General features: G+C 47.9%; 1 protein-coding gene across 1 annotated transcript; it reads right to left on the bottom strand.

Annotated features, from left to right (window-relative positions):
- Positions 1–516: 516 nt before the first annotated feature.
- Positions 517–27,681, bottom strand: LPAR2 (lysophosphatidic acid receptor 2). The gene is made up of 3 exons (XM_030547684.1): positions 27,480–27,681; positions 17,472–18,214; positions 517–6,368 (listed from the first exon to the last, which is right to left on the bottom strand). The coding sequence occupies exons 2-3, from the start codon at positions 18,202–18,204 to the stop codon at positions 6,067–6,069; spliced, it is 1,035 nt and encodes a 344-aa protein (XP_030403544.1). The 5' UTR covers positions 18,205–18,214; positions 27,480–27,681; the 3' UTR covers positions 517–6,066.

Genomic DNA, 27,681 nt, shown 5'->3' with positions numbered 1-27,681 from the left:
TTAAGAGTTTTTGAGGGTTCAATGTCAGGGGACTAGAGGGGGGAAGTCTTCTGCACTTGTAGGTTTGTTTCATTATATACAGCACCAGAGTGGGGAGTGAGGAGATGGGGATGTGAATTATTTTATTATTTAGTTTCCTAATGCCTGAGCTTTGCTCTTCATTATTCTGTGTGTTTAATCAAAGCTCCATGTCACATCTACAGAGTTATGTTAAAAGATACATTTGGATGGATAATGTAATACTCTAGGAGTGTAACTTCGAGACATGCATTCTCATTAGTTTAATTGCTGTAGGATGGATGGGTATTACCTTTTATAAAAATTTGATTAAAAAAAAGAAAGATGCAACTCCATGACTCAGAGGCAAATGTAGAACTAGAGCATCCAATGAAAATGTCCAGGGTTGAAAGTTTGCACTGTGGCCTGAAAGGCGGATCAAGGGCTTTCAAAACCAACTCTGGACAAGAGCTCAGCACACAGAATATGAGAAATACCAGTTTATTCACAAGGCTGTTTTTCAAAGGACATAACACGCAATTCTCAAGTGCGAATTCTCCACCTTCCCATTGCACTGTTGGTTATTGAATCACTTGGGGATAGTCATGAACAGACCCACAGCAGCATTGACTCTGCCAGTCCATCATTTTATACTACACCCATAAGCTTGGTAGCTGAGCGCTTTAAAAAACCATAGCTCTGACACTTTAAATGTAGCTGGTGGTTCTCCTTTCACAATCAGCCCAGTGACACGGTCTCTGTGGGGTTCTAGGAATGCAGAAACACAGGAAAAGCCAGCTCAGTTCAGAGCGGGCACCCAGAGAGCCTCACTTCAAATGGAGGCTGGTGAAGGCACCAGCGACCCTGCAGTGGCTGTTATGAGATAAAGTGCCCCCTGGAAAGCTCCTCCTAACTCCCAGTAGATGCAGGTTGGCTTATGGCAGGTAGTATTAGAACAACTGTCAAAGATACAGCAATGGAGACATTCCCATAAGCTTTTTTTACTAACAGTAACAATTACAGTGCAGCCAGGAACACTGCAAACTGCAAAAAAGTGCAGGGAGCTAGGCCAAGGCCACCCCTCTTACAAGCAGTGCTTCATACGCTCACTTTATTTATACCACGGTCCCTTTGTGCCCCTCTGGCACTGCAGAGGGGCCTTCCTGTAAATGGGAATCAGCAGCTTACTGTTCATCTTGGGCCAATCTTTTCAAATGTGCATGCCTAAAGGCAGGCACCAATAGGAGCTGCATGGGCTAAGACCATCTGAAAACGAGACCACTTATCCACCACCTCAGTCTCTAACCTTAGGCTTGCAAGTTAGAAAATTTTGGCCCTAGTTTAAGGTTTCTGCTACTATCTCAATTGAATTGATGTCATTAACCATCCCTCCCACCACAGTTTCAAGGGTCCCAGATCCAAATCTGGCTGCAAAGGGGGTCTGTTCAAAAGCACCCTTGAAAGTTGGGCTCTTGAGCTGTAGTATGCACTGCATACAAGCAAGGTGAGCCCTGGATGAGCCTTTTCACTTCTGTTCCCGATGTAGCATTCACACCCATATGCTGTGCACAAGAGCAACTGTCAAATGACTAACTGTGATTCCCAGAGCAACCTGTATTCAGGAAACTCACATGATGTCTGTGACTAGCACGCATGTATGCTTATATCTGCCAAAACAAATATTGCCTGTGTGTATGATTTACAGGGCACAATGGAAAGCTTCTCACACAGAGAAATACTGCAGGAAAGACCTGATGTACAGTCAGTGTGATTTGTCTTTCCTGAATTACCTCTGTTGGGCATGCACTTTCTGTGGCAGAAAGAAGCCAGGCTTTGCAACTACATTAAAGCATGTCCCAAGACACAAAGAAAGAAAAAGGTTTTTTGAGCCATTGCTTTACTGACCTCATAATCCTCTAAGCCCTGACTTTCTCCTTGCTAGCCTTAGACAACTGCCCTCTGCCTAGCACAGGTGTTCTCTACTTGTTAAAAATAATGCTAGACTGCTGCTGCTCCCAACTGCCTGATACTGAGCAACAATAGGTGAGAACTGAAAATACTTGCTACCCTCCTAGAGGAGCAGAGGTGTCTCTGCAGAGTTTGGCCTCCTAGGGGTCTCCCTTTCAGTTGGCCCTGCTCACAATACTACAGCTGTTTTACTATCCAGCCATCACCCGAGTCACTGAATTTCAGAAGGATGGGTGAGCCTTTGGGATCGTCACAAATAATTTCCCCCTAAACAATTCCTCATCTCTCCCCCTTCTTCCAGTTTTTGTTCCAACAAACAAAATTTGCACCACACCTTCAATGTTAGCCTCCTTTTAGAAATGCCCTCGTATGACTTAGGTAGTAAATTGCTTAAGGAATTCCAGCTCGCCAGCAAGGCACGACCCCTCATTCCTGGAACCACGTGGCCTGGCTTTGATCAAGCTGTGTGTTCTCACATATCCCGTATCTGATCCCTTAAAAATAGCTCGTAAGTGTCTATTCCTTCCTTCCACCCAATGTTCAACGAGTCTGTAATGGCCACATGCATCTCTGACATCTAGAACAATACAATGCTGGCCAATTTCAGGCTGCAGGAAAATTTTCTCATTAGAAGTTTGAAAAAGTAGACAATGAAACTTCAAAGAGAGGTTCATACTTCGACATTAGAAATCCATTATTTTTCTTCTTGGGATGAAGAGAGTGAGGGATGGTAGCTTTGCTGTCAATATTGCCTTCTTTGTTGTCTTGAGCACTGAGCTAAGACAACTGAGGTGAAATGAACAGCACAGGTCCAATGTGTCATGAATGCAGTGTGACAAAGAACAAAACTCACATGCACTTGACAGCATCTCATTCATGTGCAAGAGAAAGTTATTTCTGAAGTCGGTAAGTTGCCTCTAGGAAGCTAACATTTTAGTAGAGAACATCACAACTTGCTCTGCAAAGTATGTTGTTAGACACACAGAAAGAAGAATGGGAAATGTAACATAAAAGGGTAATTCCTGTCCCCATGTATTTAGATAAAGTCTTTGTGTTTCCTGGAAAGTGAATTTCTTGTACAGAATACCCTTTTGATCATGTGGATTCCATATAGACCATTTATTTCCATTGCTAGGTGGTTTGTATCTGCACCTGCCAATCCTGTCTCACTGATTCTCCCTTTCCTTTCAGGTTTCATCTGACATCATTTTCCACTCTTGCTTCCATGATTCTCATTTTCCCTCTCCCATATCTATTAGATCTACTTGGAAATCAGCTAGATTTCTAAGGGTTAAATCACTCAGGAAGAGAAACCTCATTAAAGATTCAAGCCACTCTCTTTCCATTCAGAATGAGTGAGAACTGTCATTCAGAGGCGTTTCCATAGGAGATTTGGGTCATGTCTCTCTCTTTATATAAACTGTCTGGATTGGGTTGGGGAGGTGCATTCTGAAGAGGAAGAATAAATCATAGGCTGAATTTTTGCATAGTCATTACTCAACCCTCCAACTCCATTGTTACAAGCTCTAAGGCAGGGCACTAAGAGGGGAGTGTCTGGCTGGCACAAGGCATTAGAATCAACAAGAACTCATGTACAACAATGCGTCACTGCTAATACAGGTGTGGTTTTCAGGCGAGTTTTAAATAAACTTGTAAAAAAATACAGAAAAACAAAGATGAGTTTCTATATGGTGGCAATAAAATGTCAAATAAAGAAAAATTATTATTAGCTTCCCTTCCTCCACCGAGACACCTGCAGGAAACCACTTGTAAGAGTGGACTTTATTGCTTGCTGTAACATAGTGCAACAGCTGCAGCCCAGCAGACTGGTTGAGGTCAGGTGAGTTAGCCGAGTTCTCTGGGAGGAATGTGCACAACTTATTAAAGGCCTGATTGGGCATAAAAGCCAACTGCAGTTCTTGAAGGGCTGCGTGTCACTTCATCCACTACAAAGATTCATTCATAACCAGCATGCAGCACAGTCAATGTTTTTTCCCCTGGAAATAATTTTAGTACCAATTCCACAGCTAAACACCACAACTAATGTACACTTTTAACTCTTTTTCCCTGTTAATAAAAGAAAGCCTGGACAAATATTTCTAAGATAATTTTGCTTTGCTTTTCAGACAAAGGAACTTTTATTGCCTTGCTGCTTCAAGGCTTTTTGCAGAAGCTGTAGGAAAATTGTTAGGTTTGTACTGGGCCCAGCAGACCATCAGTGACAAATCCCCAGGAGTCTACAAATATAAGACCCACCTCATTGCTAGTGGAAATTGGCCATTGATTTCAATGGAGCTGTGCTAATCTGCACCAGCAGAGAATTTAGCCCATAAAGCCCAGGGGGCAACTGCAGCTGTTCCACAGGGCTAATCTCTTTTCTTTTTGGTGGAAAATATTTAGATACAAAAATCCTCTGCTAATCAAGCAAAGCACTGCCCATTTTCTCTCAGCTGGAAGTTTAAAAGGTAACATATCTCTTCCAGCATGGCTAAGCTATGCAACATATTTGAAAGCTGTTTCTTACTTGTATCTGGACTTCTGAGCCACAGTTGATGACAGTCATCTAGCTAAACAGAAGTAACTACGATTGGAACATTGGACATGACAGAAGCCACAACAAATTTCCATCGGCTTCCATATTGGCATAGCAATCCCCCAAACAACACTAGACCCGAGCCTGAGACATGCGGATGTCAGTGGGAGTTGAGGGAGCTCAGCACCTGACAGGATCAGGCTCTTTAATTTTTAAACATTTAAATATTGTGTGTTAAAAGTTACAGGTGTTGGTCTACCTCCGCTCCCACTGGCACCAAGGGAGCAGACTCAGCCCAATGCAGAGTGCTTTTGCAAATCTCACCCTAAAGTTTTGTTAAGGACATGGAAGAAGTTTGGAGAATTGTTTAGACTCCCACACAGCCAGTGTCATAAATATTCTCTCTATAGCAAAATGTCTGCCTCCAGTAGGGGGTGCCAAAATGACAATCACAACTTCGATCATCGCAGTGTTCACGTAGGTGTCAAGAGCCGAATTCTCTGGTGCCATAACTCTGCTGAAATCAGCGGAGTTACTCTAGCAGAGAATTTGGCTCTAAGCATATTGATGGTGAGAAATGCTTCTTGTTTCTGTGCTGCGCGGAGACAAAAGAGGTCTTGGTTTGCCTTCAAGACCACATTTGAAATGATGGTGTTTACATGCTATTTGAATTGAGGGTTATGCTACAAATTGCACATTAAAATCTAGGGGAAAGTGCTGATTGCCTCAGACTCCAACACAAAGCGGTCGAAGGGCTCTTAGTGAATGGAAAAGGTTAGTTTCATAGGAACATGACTCACTGCATCTTCATGAATAGGCAATGAATCTGCAGTCAAGATTATAAAGTACTGTGCTGCACACTGAACAGAACAACGCCGCTATTGGAGCTTCTAGCTGCAGCTTAACTCTCCAGCTCAGGAAAGTGGTATGTGCTCCTTGGACATTCTGGAAAAGCCCACAATACTTGGAAATTCAGTAACAGACACACCAGCAAAGCAGCAAACTGCTTCTCATAAAGGAATTCACATAAACTGGATCTTCCCTAGAGACACCTTAAAGAGAACAGGATTTTCAAAATCTGTGGGTGAGAAGTCTCTCACTCAAAAGTCTCAAGCAAAGCTCTTGCTGATTTCAATAAGTAAGGACAGATTAAGCAAGAGGACTTTGGGCTTTGGCCCTGGAATACCACAGCACTGGAATGACCATTCCTGTAGGTAGTAATACTGAAGAACTATGACAATACATGTAGAAATACTCATACAAGTATCTTGGTTAACGTGGAGCATGCCTTTTGGAGGCTACTAAATTAAATCAACAGTGCTGTTAAAAGCAGCACCTCTTTAATAGTGGGTATGTAACTCAAAGTCTGTGCCAAGCAAGGCACTGCTCTGCACTGCCTTAATAGCTTTTTACCCCATTCTGCTGATGCCACTCTTTATTCAAACATTTATGCTTTCGAACAAGTTTATTTTTTTTAAATGTTCTTCTGCTTGACAAACAGATCACCCCGGGTCTCTGCTCTCAGGTGGTTGCTATGGAGCAGCGTGAATGAACCCTGAGCTAGGCTCCTACAGTGAGGAGTCCATGGTAGAATGGCCATTCTGAGAGAGAATCCTGCGTTTCGTGACGTTGGACTTGACCGATGCAGGAGAGTATTTAGGATTCCTGTAGCAGATAAAGCAGAGGATCTTCCAGAAGGTGCTGCGCATCTCATTGTCCCGATAGGAGTAGACAATGGCATTGATGAGCGAATTGATCTCTGCCAGCAAGAGGACATACTTCTCCAATGCCAGCACATTGCAGCTCTCGCAGGCCAGGCCGTCCAGCAGGAGCAGCACCTGCCCTGGAGTCCAGCAGATAACGAAGGCGCCTGGGAAAAGAAGAAAAACTGTTAAGGACTCCTGCCTCTGACTTGCTGGAGGTCAGGGCCTTGGGTGATTCACCTGCCTCGGGTGATTCACCTGCCTCCACAACTGGTCAGGAAATGTCGTGTCCCCCATGTCCCTCCAACAAAACAAGGAAAATGAGATTAAAAAGATATATTCAAGTTTTTGGTTTTCAGAGCTGGTTAACTATAGCAGGCTATTTCTGGCAGTCAAGTATCAGAGGGGTAGCCGTGTTATTCTGGATCTGTAAAAAGCAACAATGAGTCCGGTGGCACCTTATAGACTAACAGACGTATTGGAGCATAAGCTTTCGTGGGTGAATGCCCACTTCATCTGACGCAAGTCAAAAGACGAAAGCTTATGCTCCAATACTTTTTGTTAGTCTACAAGGTGCCACAGGACTCTTTGTTGCTCATTTCTGGCAGAAATGTCTGTTTCTGCAAAAAAGACATTTTCTGTCAAAAAGTCATTTTAAATGGAAAATTTTCAGCTAGCTCCAATCACTGCTTTTATGTCAGTTTTGCTATCAATATGACGAAGTTAATAAAACCGACTTACTCACCATGGGAAGGGGAGCGGGTTACTAAACACAGTTGTTTACTGCTAAGTTGACAAAAGCAAATAAATGCGCATGGGAGGAAATAACAGAACAATTTATATACCTTACAGGTTTCTACAGTAACACTGTCAACTCTGAGAAAAGACCTGGGCATCACTGTGTGCAGCTCAATGAAGACCTCTGCTCAAATATGCAGCTTCCGTGAAACAAACAAACAAAATAGAGATGATTAAGTAATAATATGGAAAATATTCCAACACAATTACATAAATCAGTGGTTCATCATCTGGAATCCTGGGTGCAGTACTGGTCACCCTGTCTAAAAAAACAACATTGCAAAATTAGAGTGGGTTCAGAGAAGGGTGAGGAGCATGATCAAAGGCCTGGAAAAATTCTGTTCTGAAGAGAGATTGAAAAGCTTGGCATTGTAGAGAAGAGAAGATGTGATATGCCCAGACCTTGAGTACTGCGTGCAGTTCTGATCACATCCTTCCAAAAAGATATGTGTGATCTGGTAAAGAAGCAGAGAAGGAAAACTACAATTATTAAAGGTATGGAACAGCTTCCATATGAGGACAGATTTAAAAAACTGGAACTGTTTAGCTTAGAAAAGAGATAATTAAGGGGAGATATGATATAGGTCCATAATATCATGAATGATTTGGAGAAAGTAAATAAGGAAGTGTTATTTACACCTTCACTTAACACAGGAACTAGGAGTCACGTGAAATAAACAGGCAGCAGATTTTAAAATAAACTAAAGGAAGTCTACCTCTACTCCGATATAACGCTGTCCTCGGGAGCCAAAAAATCTGACCGTGTCATAGGTGAAACCGCGTTCTATCGAACTTGCTTTGATCCTCCAGAGTGCGCAGTCCCGCCCCCCAGAGCACTGCTTTACCGCTTTACATCCGAATTTGTGTTATGTTGTGTCATGTTATATTGGGGTAGAGGTGTACTTCACATAGCGCAGTCAACCTGTAAAACTTCCTGCCAGTGAGAATGTGTGAAGGCCAAAAGTATAACTCAGTTCAAAAAAAGATTAGATAAGTTCATGGAGGATAGGTCCGTCAATGGCTATTACCCAAGACAGCCCCATGCTCTGGGTGTCCCTAAACCCCCAACTGCGAGAAGCTGGGACTGGACAACAGGGGATGGATCACTTAAAGTGCCCTGGTTTGTTCATTCCCTCTGAAGCACCTAGCACCAGCCTCTGTCAGAAGACAGGATACTGGGCTAGATGGACCATTGATCTGACCCAGTATGGCCGTTCTTTTATTCTTAGGGTCGTTTCCCTTTATTTCTCTAATTTGATCAGACTGTGAACAAAGATATTTGTTTGGGGACTCAAATCATAGACACATTCTGTACACATAGGGACAGTAACTCGGGAATGTCTATTCATCCTGTCTCATAACACAAGGACTGGGGGATATTCAGGAAAACTGAATGGTGGCAAATTCAAAACTAAGAAAAGTATATACTTGTTCACAAACAGTAATATAGTGGAATTCATTGCTACGAAGTTTCATTGAAGACAATTGCTCAGCAGGATTCCAAATAAAGGGTTGGCCATTCATAGGCATAACAAGGATATCCATAATTATAATAGCGAAGATTAAACAAATCACCAAGCATTTTGGAAACTATCTAAATTCTCTAGCTTTAGGACATGAGCCTGATTCTCTGGCTATAAGGAATCAATAACTTCCCTTGGGGGTAGGTTATCCGATCACTTCCTTCTGCGGGGCTTCTTGCATCTTTCCCTAGTCTGAGATGGAAGGCAGTACTGGCTGGGTGGCTAGGTCCAGGGCCGCCCAGGGGGAGGGGGCGAAGGGAGGAGCAAGTGGGGCAATTTGCCCCAGGCCCTGCACAGGCCCCCATGAGAGTTTTTTTTGGCCCCTGGAGCGGGGTCCTTCAGTCGCTCCAGGGGCCCCGGAAAACTCTCACAGGGCCTGAGCCCCTGGAGCTTCTTCTGATCTGGGTCTTTGGCGTCAATTCGGCAGTGGGGGTTGGGGGAGCCTGAATCCTCTGGGTGGCCCTGATTAGGTCTGCCTGTTCCTGGCAATTCCTGTATTCCTTCTGAAGCTCTTCTGAAGAGATCCATGTCGCTCGAAAGCTTGTCTCTTTCACCAACAGAAGTTGGTCCAATAAAAGATATTACCTCACCCACCTTGTCTCTCTAATATCCTGGGACCAACATGGCTACACCACTGCAAACTACTGTTTGGGAAATCCTTTAGCAGAAGGATTTTGAAGGACAAAGGATGGCCATTCTGTCGATGAATGAGGCAGAGGGGGAGAGGGAAGGAATTTCTAGGGTGATCATTGTGCATTCTGAACCCCCTGCTATTTGCAGTTGTGTTTTTAGTTCTGAGGCTGCCGTAAACCACGCATTCCTTTGCTAGCATTCTTGTTACACCGGGAGTGTATCCTGGCCTGTCTCCGGGGGGAGGATGGGATAGAAAGAACAGGGCTCACTGGGAGCTTTTCAACTACACCCTTTACTGGAAATCGTCTGCTAGGAAGAAAAACGACCACCGAGGGTGCTGCAAAATGAGAGACTGACTCTGAACCCTTTCATTAACAGAAACAGGGGGAAAGGCAGCACTGGTGGGGGGTCAGGGCAGCAGCAGCAGCTGCTTTCTGGGCAAGGCTGGGTTTCTCTGCAACTCCAATAAACTTCCTTCCAGGGTCATTGCTTTGGTCCTAATTTCAGAGAAAGGAGGAAGGGGAACAAAGAGAAATTTGCACTCAGCTGAACAGCAGCCTTTAGAGAAAGTATGCACACTGCTGCATCACAAAGGGAGGGCTGATGCCCCCAGCTTGTGAAAGCCTGTCTCCAGCCCATGCACGCTGGGCCAAATTCTCCAGGGCTTAGTGCCCACAACCAGGGCCAAGTTCTCTAAAGAGCTCTATTGCCCTTCAGCATCTCAACAAAGGGGCTGGACTCTCAATGGTGTGCTGCACCCAACGCACCAGCCTCTTCTGTCTGAACACCCGTACCCATGTTTTGATGCCTGAATGGGAGCTAAGTTCTTTGGAAAAATCTGACTACCCATTTTGGCCCACTGACAACCTCGTTGAGGCTGTTGGGCCCTGTCCTGTGAGCTCACTCTCATTTCCCAGTTACAAAAGCTCTGTCTAGGGGCTCATACACACAGGAAAGGTATTTCAGCAAAAGGTAGGGTGTGAATTTAATTCATTACCTCTGTTCTGGGCTAACAGCTTGCATGAGACTCTTATTCTGGAATAAGAGTGTTCACACGGGGAGCTCTTCTGGGTAGCTACTGGTAATCCAAGCCCCTAAATATCATCTAGAACAGTGGTCTCCAAACATTTTTGATTGCACACCCCAACAGTGAAAAATTTTTGAGCACGCACCCCCAACATATGTATATTTATTTATGTATAAATTATATACACGTACTACTATACTAATATTATCTACATTATAAAACATACCAAAAAATAGAAATTAAAAAAGGATGAGATAAAGATGAAAAACAATATCTTTAAAATAATTTTTATTGTATTTTATTTATTAACGGTACAAAACCCCTTTTTGCTCTCACAAAAATAATATTAATAATATTTTTTAGTGAGAGCAATGTGATTGAATATGCTTCATTATTTCTGAAAATCTTAGTTTAATACTTTGTGATACAGCAATTCAAAGGTCTGGGAGGGAGTTAGGGTACAGGTGGGTGCTCAGGGTCAGGTGCGGGGTCTGGGAGGGAGTTAGGGACTTAGGATGTGGGAGGACGCTTAGGGTTGGGGTAGTGGGTCTGGGAGGGAGTTGGGGTGCAGGAGGGCACTCAGGGTGGGCTGCGGGGTCTGGGATGGAGTTAGGGTGTGGGAGGGGGCTCAGGGTGAGGTGCAGGGTCTGGGAGGGAATTAGGGTGCGGGATGGGGCTAAGGGTAGGGGCTCAGGGTCTGGGAGGGAGTTAGGGTGCAGGAAGGCACTCAGGGTGGGGGTGCAGGAGGACGCTCAGGGCTGGGGCAGGCAGGAGGTGAAGACCACTTACCTAGGGCATCTCCTGTTTGGTGCAGGGGGTGTCCAGGTGGCTCTGCACAGCACGGCACTGCCCCCATGGCCACGATTCCGGGAGCTCCAACCCACCACCACCAGGCAGGCCCACCCAGAACGCAGGGGCTTTAGGGGCTAAGGGGGCTCCGAGGCCATGGCCTGCAGCTCTGAAGCCCCTTTCGGACTGTGACCCTGTGACCACGGGCCAGAGGACTCCAGAGGAGCAGGGGCAGCCGCGCAGCCAGCAGCCAGAGAGAAGTGGCCACTTCTCTCCAGCCAGCTTTGAAGGGGAAAGCGCCGCTTCTCTCCAGCTGCTGGCTGCACGTCTGCCCCAACTCCTCCATGGGCTGAAGGACTGAGGGCCGCATTCTGAAAGGGGCTTTAGAGCTGCAGGCCAGGGCTCCGGGGCCCCTTTAGCCTAGGGCCCTGCAGCCCCTAAAGCCCGTGCGTTCCGGGTGGCCCTGCCTGCGGGGGGGCAGGGCAGCTTTGCTCGCTCGCTCATTCATTCCCTCCCTCCTCTGGCTGCCCTCTTCCCCCCCCACCCCGGCAGTGCTCCTCCTGCCATGCCTCCCAATGGATCGTCTTGCGCACCCCACTTTGGAGACCACTGACCTACTAGACAGAAACCCATGAGCTTTAGGAAAGTCCATATTTGCCATCACTACGGATAAGTGATTGAAAAACCCACTCATTCACCGTGCTCCCCCTAATACAAAACAAAACACTCTTCCAACCCAAAAGCGTCTTTCACATGCCCCATATTGACTGTTCCCTGAACATGATCCATTTCAGAAGCTTTCCCTCTTCATCAGGCCAGGGCCGAGACTTCCTGGGCACCCAAGAGACCCTGCGTCATGCACACACACGCCCACAAGCCTAAACAAGAATGGGCTCTCTCACTGTCAGAGCCACGCAAACTCCACCAAGACTGTTATCTGCAGCGGCACCATTAAGACATGGCTTTCGTCCATGTTGTCTGGACTGAGGAATAACGTCTCCCCTTGGGCTCAATTTGAGCACAGACGGGAGTCTGGTCAGCGGTGAATCTGCTCTGCAGTTCCCTCAGGGTCAGGGGCCAGGACTCAGGAAAAATTCTGCTGTTGATGTCAAGGGCAGCAAGACTGGGCCTTTCCTTACCCATATGCTGCATCTTCCCTGTCTCCTCCAGTCCCCCACTTCTGCGTTGGAGCTTTGCACCCTCTTTTTAACAGCTGTAGCCTACATAATTCTGACACATAGCCTCACACAGCAGTCACACACAGAGGGCTTGTCTACATCAGAAAGTTGCAGCGCTGGTGAGGGAGTTACAGCGCTGCAACTTAGGAGGTGTACACATCTGCAGGGCACCACCAGCGCTGCAACTCCCTGTTTGCAGCGCTGGCTGTACTCCCGTTTTGTCTCGGGTGTAGAGGATCCAGCGCTGGTGATCCAGCGCTGGTAATCAAGTATAGACACTTACCAGCGCTTTTCTTGACCTCCGTGGAATAAGCAGGTATCCCAGCATACCTGAGGAAGCCTCTGGTAATCAAGCTGGTCTCCTTCCCCGGCTTGCTCTCGCGTTCCCCGAACCCCGAGCAAGCAGGTCTCCTTCCCCTGCGGTTTGCAGGGTGGTTCGGGGAACGCGAGAGCAAACCACGGCGAAGCTGGTCTCCTTCCCCGGTTTGCTCTCTCGTTTCCCGAACCCCGAGCAAGCAGGTCTCCTTCCCTGCGGTTTGCAGGGTGGTTCGGGGAACGCGAGAGCAAACCGCAGCGAAGCTGGTCTCCTTTCCCGGTTTGCTCTCTCGTTCCCCGAACCCCCGAGCAAGCAGGTCTCCTTCCCTGCGGTTTGCAGGGTGGTTCGGGGAACGCGAGAGCAAACCGCAGCGAAGCTGGTCTCCTTTCCCGGTTTGCTCTCTCGTTCCCCGAACCCCGAGCAAGCAGGTCTCCTTCCCTGCGGTTTGCAGGGTGGTTCGGGGAACGTGAGAGCAAACCGCGGCGAAGCTGGTCTCCTTTCCCGGTTTGCTCTCTCGTTCCCCGAACCCCCCTTGAAGCCGCCCAACAGCGCTGCAGTGTGGCCACATCTAACACCACTTGCAGCGCTGGTTGCTGTAAGTGTGGCCACTCTGCAGCGCTGGCCCTATACAGCTGTACTAATACAGCTGTAACAACCAGCGCTGCAAAATTTTAGATGTAGACATGGCCTTACTGCCCCTGAAGGTCTCTGACCCTCCCTCCCTGTTAACACACCTACCAGCCACAACACCCTCCAATGAGTAAAGGGCAAAATATGCCTCTGTGCACAGTCCAGGTTTGCAGAAGGCTGTGGAGCCGGGCTAAGGGGATGGAAATGGGTTTTCGCAGAGCAGAAAATCTCTGCATTAGCGGCTCTGGCAGTACCCTGCTGAGCCCTATCATTAATGCGTATTTCTCAGCTTTGAGTAGTAAAAAAAAGGTCTCCCCCTCCCCCACTTGCTCAGCTATCTGAGTGAAGAGCTGAGCTGCCATTTCCTCCCTGATGTCAGTCCCGTGGTGATGGCAGAAGCCAGGGTTTCACTGCAAAGATTCCAAGGGCTTTGGCCAATTTCTCTCCGTCTGCCTCCATACAGTCCCCATGTGATGAGCAGAAGGCCCCCAACTCCTCACAAAGCGCTGATCGCTTCCTCTTAGCCACCAGTCCCAGCTCCCTGCAAACCTGCACAGAGCCACTCCTCCAGGCTCACCTTGCTCCCAGTTCAAGGAGCAAGGAAAGGCTTGAAAGGGGATCCTAGCAGCAGAAAGATGGGTCAGGTCTGGATTTTCCCCACCACCTTAGACACCCAGGTAAGAACCCCTGCTGGCAGCCAGAAATCCTTCCTCCTTCCCAGCATGATGCCTCGAAGTCACACTGAAATGATCAGTCCCTGTAACATCCACCCAGGATGGAGTTAGCGACTGTTCTAGGAGAGTGGGAAATAATTCACCCTGTTCCTGAATGGGCAAAATAAAACAAACAAAATGTGTTCCAGCCCTGCTGAAATTGGCCCAGAAATCAATCAGATGCTGTAGACATCATGGGCATGCTGCTGGCAGCAGAACACGGGGTGGGGGGAGGGCGCATGCAGCTAAGGCGGGAAAAGAGACAATCTGTAGCACTGCCTTAGCAAGCTGCAACAGGATGCGAGCGCTAATTCTCCTCCAGCAGACACACACCAAGGAACCACACAACTCAGATTCCTGCTGCCCCTTCCCCCTCCTAGCTCTGCCAGCAGGAGTTTGCAGGGAGTAGCTTCTTTGTTTTCAGCTTGAAGGTTTCCCTGACTGAGCAAATTCTGTACCTATCAGGAGAGATCTGCAAGCTGGGGAGCATGACCACAGGCTCAGATGTGAGCTAGGCTGCAGAGGCTAGGGGGATCAAATAGCAAGTGCGAAAAATCAGGAGAGGGGATGGGAGGTAATAGCACCTATATGAGACAAAGCCCCAAATATCAGGACTGTCCCTATAAAATCGGGATACCTGGTCACCCTAGCAGAGGCACTTAACATGTTTGTTTATTTCATTTTCATTAAGCACTTTGGATCATGAAAGATGGGACAGCAAGTAATAAAAATCAGAAAATTTCCCTGCACACTGCAGGGAAGCCCTGGCACTTCAATACTGATAGACTGCACTTAGGCACTGGCACTGCAGCCTGAATGGTTATAATTATAAATAATATTCCACCTATGTCTGATGCCTTTCAGCCCAAACTCCCTAATGACCTTTAGAGACTATATACACTCAGAAACACTAACTTGCAGCTGCTTCTGGGGTGCAGGGCAGCAGTCGCAATGCATAACACTGGCCAAGGAGACTGGGACAAACCTTGGGCCAGATTCTCTTGGTTTACTTTGCCAGATCTCTGCTGCATTCGATGGAGCTTCACCAATTTATACCAGCAGGGAGTTTGGCCCATGGGCTCTCACAGAGACCACTGCCTGGCGACTTTAATGTTTCTGCAGAGCAGACAGTACCTGGTGTTTCAGGGTCTCTGCAATGATATAATTTTCAGAGCAGTTTCAGTAAAAGCCTCAGGCGGGACCCAGGCCAGGAGTGTCAAAGACCCTATGGGAGTTACATGCACAAATCCCACTGACTTTGGACCAGAGTGGGGCACAAACCTCCCCGGCCCATTTGAAAATACCAGAATGAAACCTGGTTTCATCATCCTTATCCCCTTTTACTGCAGGAGATGTAGCTGCCGACTCTGTGGGTGCTCCGGGGAGACAAAAAAGAGTGGGTGTTCAGTGCCCTCCAACAGCCACACACCGACCAGCTCCTCCCCCTCCAGCGCCTTTTGCCCGCCGCTGATCAGCTGTTTGGCGGCAGGCAGATGGCGCTGGGGGGAAGGGGAGGAATGGGGGGGTGAGAAGCAGAGTGGGGGTGGAGTCTCATGGGAAGGGGCAGAGTGGAGGCAGGAAAAGGCAAGGTGAGAGTGGGACCTTAGGGGAAGAAGCAGAGTGGGGGTGGGGCCTCAAGGCTGAGTAGGGCTGGAGTACACCCAGGGAAAGCTGAAAGTCGGTGCCTGTGGCAGGAGAGACGGACTGTTTCTCTAGAAGCCACCACACCAGTACAGCTGCTCCCAGCTCCACTGGCATCCATAGTCAATTCCCCCCCTTAGAAGAACAGAACACTTCGAACAGAGCATGTGTCTGCCAAAGTGCCCCCCACCCCCAGACAGCCAGGCACGGGGTGTGATATTAATACACTGCTCACGTTTCCAGTCTGTGCTGGCCAAAGCTCAGCATTTGCTCTCTGACGGAACATCACATCATCTTCCCCCACAACCTCCAGCTCTTTGAAGAGCCACAGCTGCCAGCCATGTTCACAGAGAATGGAGATAAGGGCCTCTCAGGGCTGCAGTCCCCTCCTAAGTACCTCTTAGAGGTGCTCCAATTAGAAGCCGGGGAAAATGCCAAACTCATCCCTTTAGCTTGGCCTTCCCTCAACAACTGTGAAGAAAGGAAAGGTAGAAGGAAAGGGACAGACAGGGGTGAGGCAAGGAGTGAAAGGAAGAAGAAATAAATCATCATTTCTCCATGTGGCTGTCAGGAGGAAGGTGGGCCCGTGATGGATTTTATACTGTGCGTGGTGATTCTGGAAAGCATTCAGATGCTATAGCGTAGGTAGAGCTTGTAATGGATTTATTTTCTTCGCACTGATGGTTAGTCCAATGATTATGGAACAAGGTATGTTGACCACCCCAGAAGTTTCAATACCTAACACCATGCTAGAAGGGTGCATAAGTTCTGCTATCTAGGATCAACTGTATCTGATAACTTCCCTCTAGGTAAGGAGCTGAATTCTCGAACTGGAAAGGCAGCTACCACATTCAGCCAACCGACTGCATGTGTGGTACATAACAGAAAACTAGCACTGAGCACCCAGATACATATCTACCAGACATGCATTTTAAGCATGAGGGCGGGACCTGGACCACACACAGCAAGTGTGAGAGAAGGCTAAATACGTTTCACACCCACTGTCTTCACCATATTCTAAATATCAAGTGAGAAACCAAAGTTCCTGATGTCACTACTCTGGACATCTTCACCAGATGGATGATCGACACATTCCAGATGATCTCCTGTATGAAGGATCTGCAGATGCTCCAAGGCCACTGGGCCACCTAGGCTCAGGTTCACGGACATTTGCAAGAGGGACTTGAAACCCTTCAAAATCAACACCCCAAGCTGGGACGATGCAGCATGGAACAGACTACCCTGCAGTCAAAGAGGTTGAAGAGAGATGGTGCAGAGAGAGCAAAGATGACAGTGCAACAGGTCTCAAGTGCTTGCGGTGCCCCAGCTCCATCCTCTGACCCTATGCTTTACACCTGCACTGTCTGTGGCAAGGACTGTCACTTGTGAACTGGACTTCCTTAGTCACTTGTGGTGTTGCAGCATTACACAGAGTAACAAAACTGCTCTGGCACCGACACCAGTCTTTCGAGACAGACGGTTGCAACAGACAGCTGGCGATCAACTCCTCTACATAATACTGGCTGAGCCACTAAAACGCATTTAGGACAAGAATAAAAAAAACAACAGCCCTCTTTTTACAGGGCAGCAGGCTGGATTCTTAGCCCCTCCACTGTCCCTTAAGCCAACAGGTCTGAGGACTCTCTTAGTCTGAAGGAATCCGCCAGTGGCATATGTATGGCATAGCTGGATCTATGTGCCCTCCTTGAAGCCCCTAGTGTGTGATGGAGGCACTGGGGGAGAGTCAGGAAAAGGGGCGACAGCCATAGCGTACTGGCACCTCAGTGTTCCCCAAAACCCCAGTGGGAGCCACTGCAGTTGCATGTCGGTTAGAGCAGTCCTGAGGCTGCTCTAAGTTACACTAGAGGCCAAACCATTCTCCAGGAGAGCAGGAGGGTGGCTCACACCTACCTCCCCCCATCTGAGCTGTACTGGACACCTCCTTCCCGCTCTCACTCTCCAACACGTGGGCAGACAAGGGAAGGAGTCCCATGGCACCATGCAGAGCAGGAAGCAACTTACTGAGAATGATGATGACGGTTTTGATGAGATTGATCATGGTTTCCTTGTAGCGGGGGTGGAAGCTAGTGTGCTTGGACATGCGCGTCATCTTCCTCTTGACATAGACAAAGATGTGAGTGTAGACGACCACCATGATCAGGAAGATGACCAGGTTGGAAAGGGCCCAAAATGTCAAGTAGCTCCTGCTGTAGAGGGGCGCCATCCTGGAGCAGTTGCCCAGGTCGCACAGGCAGTGCCAGCCATAGGATGGGATGAGACCCAGCAGCAGGGCTGTGACCCAAATGCAGATGATCAGAATCACCACCCGCTGGTTGGACATGGAGCTGTGCAGCTGCATGGTGAAGACAGTCTGGTGCCTCTCCACTGCGATGGCCAGCAGGTTCACCACCGAGGCAGTCAGGCTGGTGTCCAGGAGGCTCTGCCGGATGAACCAGGTCCTGAGGGAAAGCCCTGCTGTCCTGGGCCCCGTGTGGAACATGAGGAACATGTAGGCAATGCCCGCGAAGAGGTCCGCTGCTGCCAGGTTCCCCAGCAGGTAGTAGATGGGGTAGTGGAAGCGCCGGTTGATAATGATGGCGCTGATGACCAGCAGGTTGGTCAGAAGCACGATGACGCTGACTGTCAGGCCCAGGGCAACGACCAAGACATCCTTGGTCCTCCAGTAGGAGGTCAGCTCCTTCCGGCTGTTGTTGTAGAAAAACCCCACACTCTCGTTGTAGTAGCAGTGCTTCATCTTTACCGTCCTTGAGGACAGGAGAGAGTCATGTTAGTTCAACCACTGGCACACAAAGCAGGCCCTGTTTATAGCCCCTGAGAGACACACTGAGCTAATACTCTACGGCCTGGTCTACACTTCACATAGCACTCAGCTGGGGAAATTTTTGCATTGCCATGGTTAGGCTGACTGAACCCCTGGTGCAGACACAGCTAAGTCGACAGAATAATTCTCCCATTGATCTAGTTACTGCTCTCAGAGAGGTGGATATACACCATGATGAAAAAACTGCTGCTGTAGTCAATGTCTCCGTGGCAGCAGCACAGCTGTGTCACTGTAGTATTTCTAGGGTAGACCTACCCTAAGATACAAAACAGAAAAAAGCATACATAGAACAAACCTCAGCATCTGCTACAGACATGAGTCTAATTAAAGTGAAATAGGGTGAACAAGGACCGGAAGCCATCTGAGCTGCTGACACATCAGCCCTTCCCCCATGTCCCGTAAACCAGCTGCCTGATTCACCTTTTGCCTCGTACAGTCATTCACTACAGTTCAAGGTGAACACAAATTCGCTGCACTACTGTAAATGGCTGCACAAGACACTGGGCTGCAGGGGCCTGCAGAGTACAACCGACTCCAGGAAAATTATGCTGAGGATGCAGCACAACTCCGGAAACAGATCAGGCCTCAGAGATTTGCCCCAATCTGATAAAGGATTCCTCCTCAGGAATATCTGCTTCCCAACCAAGCAGCTATATGTGGGAGACAGAACTGCAATTGTTATTGTTGCTCCAGCTGCTCTACTTCAAAAATTGAAAATAAAGCACATAACACAGACATTTATCAGTCAAACATCAAGCAAAAATCTGACAAAACCTTTGATTCCCTGCAGCTGTCATCCACCCCGAAGCACCACTGCTCCTGGCTTGGCGAGTGCCCAGCTCTTAAATTGGTTGAGCTTATTTTGCTGCTCAACGCCTCATGGTGACTCCCAGCTGATCCTGAACTCCACTCTTTTCCCAGGTCTTACTAATCCATCTAGAGGGGGTGGGCACTGCAAGACTAGTCTGCCAAGGGGAAGATGAGTACTGAGAGTCTGGGCTCTAACACAGAGACTGGCCAAAGATGCTAAACTGCTGCAGAAGGTCAGCAAAATATATGAGGGGGCTGGATAACTTCATTAGCACTAACACCCAGGGAAGACATTGGTACCAAGGCAATTGAATCTCATACTCCAGGGTATCAACTAATCCTGTGCCTGGGTCAGGGAGCAACTCTCCCCCTCCCCACCCCCATGCTGAGCAGGAGCTGAGCCAAGGTCCACTGAAGACCCTGGAAAGGCTGAGAGGCTCCAGCTGCACTCTAGCATCGGGAAAGGCTGTTCACCTTTCCTTGAAAAGCATCAGGAACACTGTGCTGGTGGAAGCAGGATATGGGACTAGCTGGGCTGTGGTCTCCAGGGTGATAAATCCCACACACTGAAGCACATACCTCTTTCAGATTTTAAAATATGCTTCTTGATCGCCCTGTGGAAGCCCAAATCAGCAATCTGGGTGAAGTCAATGGGGATCAGGTACCCAGAGCAGATGCAAAGTCAGACTCTAAAAATGGAAGCTAATTTATTTGGAAAACCCACTAAACATTTTAGGGAATTATCCCAATCAGTGTCATGCGGCATTAGAGTGCTGACTCAAACAGTGACAGCTATCAACACAGAAATAGGTCTGTCTTCTCTGGAAGAGAAGATTTACTTCTCGGGATGTTTGCATCCTTGGCTAAGCAGGGCTCGACCTTTCCTTCGATAGTCTCCTCTGCAGCTACAGCGATCCAGAGCAGCCTCCTTGCCTCTCCTCCATTATTTTCCAAAACAAATGTGAAACAACCACTTTTGCCTTGGCCTAAGCCTTTTCGTCCCACCATCCCCCCTCATTACTTGCTGTTATTTAGCCATATGCAGTATCTGAGTTGCAGTTTGCATAGGAGAAGCTGAACAAGATGAAGGTGCCTGGCACCTAATGTAATTTCAAGCCCCATCACTTCCTTCTGCAGCCAACATCCTAGGCTGAGTGGCACAAAATGTTTGTGTTGGAGAAACCAGTGTTTGTGTTTTGCAGCTATTCAGAAGCTCTCCCCTGGCACCTGCCTGCATGAGTTTCCCCTGCTGTATGGCTTGAGATTGGGATAATGAGGAGTTTATTAAGAATTCTAACCTCATTACAGGACTATGAAATAACAGCCCCATAAACAAGCAAGTGAGATCAGGAAAACCCTGACTATTACACACAAAAACCTCCCAGCATCTTGGTTGTCTAACACAGGAGTTCTCCGGACAAATTTTTTGGTGGCCTCAGAGTGCGGCCACCAACTCTTGCTAGTGGCCGCTCCCACACTTTTCCCTAAAATACTTAATTAGCTTTTGGGAAAACAAATAAATACGCACATGTAGGTGTCCAAATCATTGTAATTTATTTATTGCTAGATAGCAAGTCTGTTGTGAAAAGTGATATTAACAAACATACAAATATCACTTTTCACAGCAGACCTAATCAGCCCTGGCAATCCAGGGGACAAATTAAGTCCCAGATGGAGTGTTGGGAAGGCTATGGGGGTCAGGGGAGCTGGGGGAGGCAGTGGGGGATTGGCACCTGAAGCCCTGTGACCAGATCCTGAAGCCCTGTGGCCGGAGGATGAGGTCCAGGGACAGAACCTGAAGCCTGAGGCCTGCCACTGCACAGCCAGAGCCCAGGGCTGGAGCCTGAAGCCCTGCAGCCAGAGCTTGCTGCCCCGCCACCCCAGGACTGAAGCTCAAAGCCTGAGCCCCACCACCCCACAGAAGGTGGGGAACTCACTGGCTCCCTGTTCCTATAGCACTGTGCCTCAGGTGACTCCACTGGGGGGCAGGGCCCAACCCTGCTGCTGGCCCCAGCAGCCAACACCAGGACGGTGCATCCAGAAGCAGCAGGGAGGAGGATCTACTCCCTTCCCCCCCCCCCAAAAAAAAATCACAGCTCAGGAGGCTGTGGCCGCAAGAAAAGCCCCTGGTGGCTGCATTTGAGAAAGCTTGAAAATTGGGACTCAGCGCTGTCTGCAGCAGAGGGAAGGGTGGAGGGAAGCTCAGCTCAGAGCCAGAGAGGCCATTAACATCTGCCCCAAATTCTGCATTTATTTTTCCTTCTCTAGCACCTTCCATCTCAAGCTTCTAAGGTCGGGCTTCACAGATGTGAACTCACTAATCCTCCCTGCTCTCTGTTGGTATCCCCTTTCTGCAGATGAAGGTAATGGAAACAGAGAGGTAAAATGGCTCACTTAAAACCACACAGCAAGCCTGACGGAGAAGGGAACAGAACCCTCATGAGTCCTGACTTGCAGTTCCCTTACGTGAGTCAGTCCCTTTAATGAGGCTAAGAGCAGAACCCAGGAGTCCTCATTCACGGTACCCCACTCCAGTAAACAACACTGCCTCCTCTTCCCGGATGTTTCAGAGTCTACTCGCGTAGGACAGCAAGATTTGATCTGCTCACAATATTGTTAGTAACACGGTAATGAGGTTACTACAGCCAATCCAAGCTGGTTATCACCTGTGCCCCACCTGCCTCTCCCCACGCAGTCTGCTAATTGTGCAAACATGCAGAATGGACAGGCCTGGAATTTGAGAGCATAAACACAACACAGAAGCAGCCAGATTCAAAAGCTCAGCTAAAGCCAGTCTCTTGATCTATCCACTTAGGTCTTGTCTAGACTGCCACTTTACAGCGCTGACACTTTCTCGCTCAGGGGTGTGAAACCCGAGTGCTGAAAGTTTCAGCGCTGTAAGGTGGCAGCGTAGCCAGTGCTGCCGTGCTGGGAGCCATGCTCCCAGCACTGGTAGCTATGCTCCCCTCGTGGACATGGTTTTTCTCTCCCAGCGCCGGTGCCCCAACTACAGCCACATTAAAGTGCTGACGCGGCAGCGCTGTAACGTTGCTAGTGAAGACAGACCCTTATATGCACGGCTCCGATTCCTAGAGAGTCTTGGCTCAGCACAAACATTGGTGAATTTAACTTACCACACCCCAGGGAGGTAGGTGAGTATCATCATCCCCAGTTTTACAAAGACACAGAGCAGTGGTGTGGTCCTGTCCTGCGGTAGAGTCACAAATGGCATAACCACAAGCCTGTGCAATGCTGTAACCACAAGCCCGTGCTTCTCCCTTTGGAGCCGGCAGCAGGCAGCTGAGGTATATGCAGACCTTACACACTACCATGCATACAGGAGTGGTGCCAAGGTTTTTGGTGCCCTAGGTGGGGGTCCTTCCACGCTCCCGATCTTCGGGGCACTTTGGCGGCAGGTCCCGGAATGAGTGAAGGACCGGCCGCAGAATTGCCGTCGCCAACCCACAGCGCAGAAGGATCCCCCGCCGCTGAATTGCCGCCGAGGGTGGCAAATCCTCCCAAATCCTGGCGCCCTAGGTGACTGCCTAGGTTGCCTAAATGGAAGCACCGGCCCTGCATGCATATGTTCCAGGGCAGCAACTGGTCCAATCACAACTCAGTTGGGGGTGGGAGTCCGTTATGATCTGAAAGAGTGGGGAAATCTTAAAACACCTGAAGGCTTGATCAGCAAGAGGAAGGAAAGATAGGAAGAAAGATTAGGGCTAGATAGAGAAAACCACTGGAGGTGACAGACAGCTAGAGAGCTCCCTGGGGGAGGATGGAGAGGAGTCTCTTAGGGAATGGAATTGGTTAGAGGCTCACACATGTTACTTCACACACCAGCAAGGCCCAGGCTGTAAGCATCTCCCTCCTCAGCCATTTGCAAAACCATAAACCAGCCAAAACAAAGGGGGAAACTTTAGCAGAAGAAATAACAATGCTCTTCTCTGCAGAAAGTCAGTCCCCTGGCACCAGTAGTGCCCTGGGGGAGGGGGATAAAAGGGTGTCAGCCATGCACATAAGCAGGGAGTTGGACTAGATCATCTCCTGAGGTCCCTTCTGACTCTAATAATCTATGATTCTATACATCAACCAGCTGTTTGCACGGGAAACAGGTTTCACATGCATTTGATTCAATTGACATTTTGCTGTGAAATGGTTTCAATCTATCCTTACTTTTTCCATAGTGAACGACATAGGTGCTTAGATACTATGAGGAGTGCAAGACAGATAGATAGATACTGGCCTCTAAGCAGTATTCACTGAACAGACCAACTCATACACCCAGCGCAGATTAATTCTGTCAGAAGGATACTAAAAATAATAATACCACACGTGTGTTAATCCATGTGGCATCCAGTTTCAGTCTTTTCAAGCCTGAGAGACAAAAAGCATAGAGATAATGTTATGTTGAATTTCCAACAGATAATGGAGACCAATCATATTTTGTTCAGAGGATTAAGATTTCAGCAACTATTTATAAGCAGTGCTCTTATAGCACTGTTGGTCAAAGACAGGGGTAGTCTATTTTTTGTCAATGTCCACACTCTAGAGAAAACAACAAAAATAATGATATTCATAAATAATAATAAGCAAATAAAAAGATTTCAGGGTCTGTTCAAAAGCATCTGGTGGTTTGGATTTGGCCTGTGGTCCGCCTATTGACTACTCTGGTCCCAGGATACTAGAGAGACAAGCTGGGTGAGATAATACCTTTTATAGGACCAACTTGTGTAGGCGAGAAAGCTTGTCTCCAATAAAAGATATTACCTCGCTCTGCTTGTCTCTTCAGCAACTATGTGACAGGCCCAATAAACTTTGCTATGCACACTGCATGCTTTCATGGTTCCCTGGGTAATTGCAAAGGGTCTTTCCAGCGGCACTGAAATTGTATCAGTTTGCCTCCACTTCCCCTTCACTGAGTTCTGCGGCAATCTGGAAGCCTACTTGCGCCATCTCCGACTCAAAGAATACTTTCAGGACAACACTGAACTGCGCACTGATACACAGGAACCCTCCCACCAACAGCACAAGAAGAAGAACTCCACATGGACTCCTCCTGAGGGTCAAAATGACACTCTGGACCTATACATAGAATGCTTCTGCCAACATGCACAGGCAGAAATTGTGGAAAAACAATATCGCTTGCCTCATAACCTAAGTTGTGCAGAATGCAATGCCATCCACAGCCTCAGAAACCACCCTGACTTTATAATCAAAGAGGCTGATAAAGGAGGTGCTGTTGTCATCATGAACAGGTCTGACTACCAAAAGGAGGCCGCCAGATAACTCTCAATACCAAATTCTACAGGCCACTTCCCTCAGATCCCACTGAGGAATACACTAAGAAACTGCACCATCTACTCAGGACACTCCCTACACTAACACCGGAACAAATCAACACACCCTTAGAACCCCGACCAGTGTTATTCTATCTACTACCAAAGATCCACAAACCCAGAAATCCTGGATGCCCCATCATCTCGGGCATTGGCACTCTCACTGAAGGACTGTCTGGATATGTGGACTCTACTCAGACCCTATGCCACCAGCACTCCCAGCTATCTCCGTGACACCATTGATTTCCTGAGGAAACTACAATGCATTGGTGACCTTCCAGAAAACACCATGGATGTAGAGGCTCTCTACACAAACATCCCACACACAGATGGAATACAAGCTGTCTGGAACAGTATCCCTGATGATGCCACAGCACAATTGGTTGCTGAGCTCTGTGCTTTTATCCTCACACACAACTATTTTAAATTTGATGACAATATATACCTCCAATCATGGCATCACTATGGGCACCCGCATGGCCCTACAATATGCCAACATTTATATGGGTGACCTGGAACAACGCTTCCTCAGCTCTCGTCCACTCGTGCCCCTTCTCTACCTACGCTACATTGATGACATCTTCATCATCTGGACCCATGGGAAGGAGACTCTGGAAAAATTCCACCACTATTTCAACAGCTTCCACCCCACCATCAACGTCAGCCTGGACCAACCTACACAGGAGGTGCACTTCCTAGACACCACGGTGCAAATAAGTGATGGTCAAACTAACACCACCCTAACCAAAAACCTACCGACCGCTATGCCTACCTTCATGCCTCCAGCTTCCATCCCGGGCACACCACACGATCCATTGTCTACAGCCAAGCACTGAGGTACAACCGCATCTGCTCTAACCACTCAGACAGAGACCAACACCTACAAAATCTCCACCAAGCATTCTCAAAACTACAATACCCGCACGAGGAAATAAGGAAACAGATCAATAGAGCCAAACGTTTACCCAGAAGCCTCCTACTGCAAGACAAACCCAAGAAAGAAACCAACAGGACTCCACTGGCCATCACATACAGTCCCCAGCTAAAACCCCTCCAACGCATCATCGGGGATCTACAACCCATCCTGGACAATGATCCCACACTTTCACAGGCCTTGGGTGGCAGGCCAGTCCTCGCCCACAGACAACCTGCCAACCTGAAGCATATTCTCACCAGTAACTGCACACTGCACCATAGTAACTAACTCAGGAACCAATCCATGCAACAAACCTCGATGCCAACTCTGCCCACATATTTACACCAGCGACACCATCACAGGACCTAACCAGATCAGCCACACCATCACCGGTTCATTTACCTGCATGTCCACCAATGTAATATACGCCATCATATGCCAGCAATGCCCCTCTGCCACGTACACTGGCCAAACTGGACAGTTTCTACGGAAAAGGACAAATGGACACAAATCCGATATTAGGAATGGCAATATACAAAAACCTGTAGGAGAACATTTCAACCTCCCTGGCCACACAACAGCAGATCTGAAGGTGGCCATCCTGCAGCAAAAAAAACTTCAGGACCAGACTTCAAAGAGAAACTGCTGAGCTTCAGTTCATCTGCAAATTTGACACCATCAGCTCAGGATTAAACAAACACTGTGAATGGCTTGCCAACTACAGAACCAGTTTCTCCTCCCTTGGTTTTCATACCTCAGCTGCTAGAAGAGGGCCTCATCCTCCCTGATTGAACTAACCTTGTTATCTCTAGCCTGCTTCTTGCTTGCACATCTATACCTGCCCCTGGAAATTTCCGCTATATGCATCCAACAAAGTGAGTATTCGCCCACGAAAGCTCATGCTCCAAAACGTCTGTTAGTCTATAAGGTGCCACAGGACTCTTTGCTGCTTTCACTGAGAACATGTCTGCAAGTGAGCAAAGCCCCAGTTCCTCTTTACCCAGCTGCATAAGTACAGTCTGTATGTGTAGCATCCAAGACTGGAAAACCAGTTCATCAGCATTCGTCTAAATGACAGGGTCTTAAACATGGCTTTAGACAAACACCCAGCTAGAGAACATGGAAAGTTTCAGAGAGCACTGCCAACTCCCCCTGAAATGTAAAGAAGTTACAGGCTAAACCTGGGCAAACCAGTGACTAGGGTGGGGTCCAGGTGCTGACAAGTAATTGCTTATGTTCCTAGGAGCTTCCCTGACATCTCAGGGGCAGCTTTGCAATTAGGAAACCGACCTTGGAACACAGCATCAAGGGCGGAGATCACCACAAACCACCAGTATACAAAACAGACTAAACAAAAGGAACCCAGCAGCAAGCAAATGGACAATCAGGCCAGCGTCAAGACGCACAAAGGATATGCTTGTTTCTGTTGTTGAGTGCATGGCCATTCCCTTTCCAGATAGGGCCTCGCAAAGCCCGGTGTTCACCGGAGGTCACTTATTTGGTAAAAACAGCTGCAGACGGCCATTGTTTATCCCCAAACCCTCTTTCCCCATCACATCCCTTTAATCAACCATTGCTAGTAAGTGACCTTGCAGGCAATGCTGCCGAAAGAAATTCTCACTCCATACCCACTGTCCTGTGGGATGTCACTAGGAGCTCTTCCTGTTAAAGAAGTGCACAGGGCGCCTCACTTCCTTGCATTACATGGGAATTCCTCACCTGAGACACACTTCCTTCTTTACTCTCACAGCTAAAGCTGTGACAGGTTCACAGAAAGTTCAGAATCATTATTTTAACAGAAAATAAAAATGCCTACACATCCTGGCTTTTCGTTTCTGGCCTCTCTCCTTCGGGTTTGGGAAGGCATTTGGTGCAGATGACTGGACCACTGATAGTCAATGTAGTATGGAAATGAGCAACAATGAATAGCTGAAATTCTGCTCCAACTAATAATCACAATCAATACAGATCAAACCAGAAAAATGGAGCTAGTGCAGAGCTAGTATTCTTCTCTGAACAGAGCCCACTGCAATACAAACTTATGTTGTCAGAAATTCAAAAAGCCGATTTAAAAAAAAACCTTAGTCACTACAGTGTTTTACTCCAAAGAATAACGTTCTTACCTGAAAGCACAGCCACTGCATCAAAATCTGACAGTTAGCATTGGTCTCCCCAGCACAAGCCAGAGCTGCTATTCAGCAAGGAGATGGACGACTTCATCCCTGGAAGTCAGATAGAGGCTCCTCCAAGCAAGAAGGCAGCCTGTGCCAATAGAAAAGTTTAAGACAAATGTGCTATACCTCCAAAGTCTGTCACAGGCACCTC

The sequence above is a fragment of the Gopherus evgoodei genome, unplaced genomic scaffold (genome assembly GCF_007399415.2).
Source record: "Gopherus evgoodei ecotype Sinaloan lineage unplaced genomic scaffold, rGopEvg1_v1.p scaffold_66_arrow_ctg1, whole genome shotgun sequence".
Classification (NCBI taxonomy): domain Eukaryota; kingdom Metazoa; phylum Chordata; order Testudines; family Testudinidae; genus Gopherus; species Gopherus evgoodei.
This window is presented reverse-complemented; position numbering and strand designations above follow the sequence as displayed.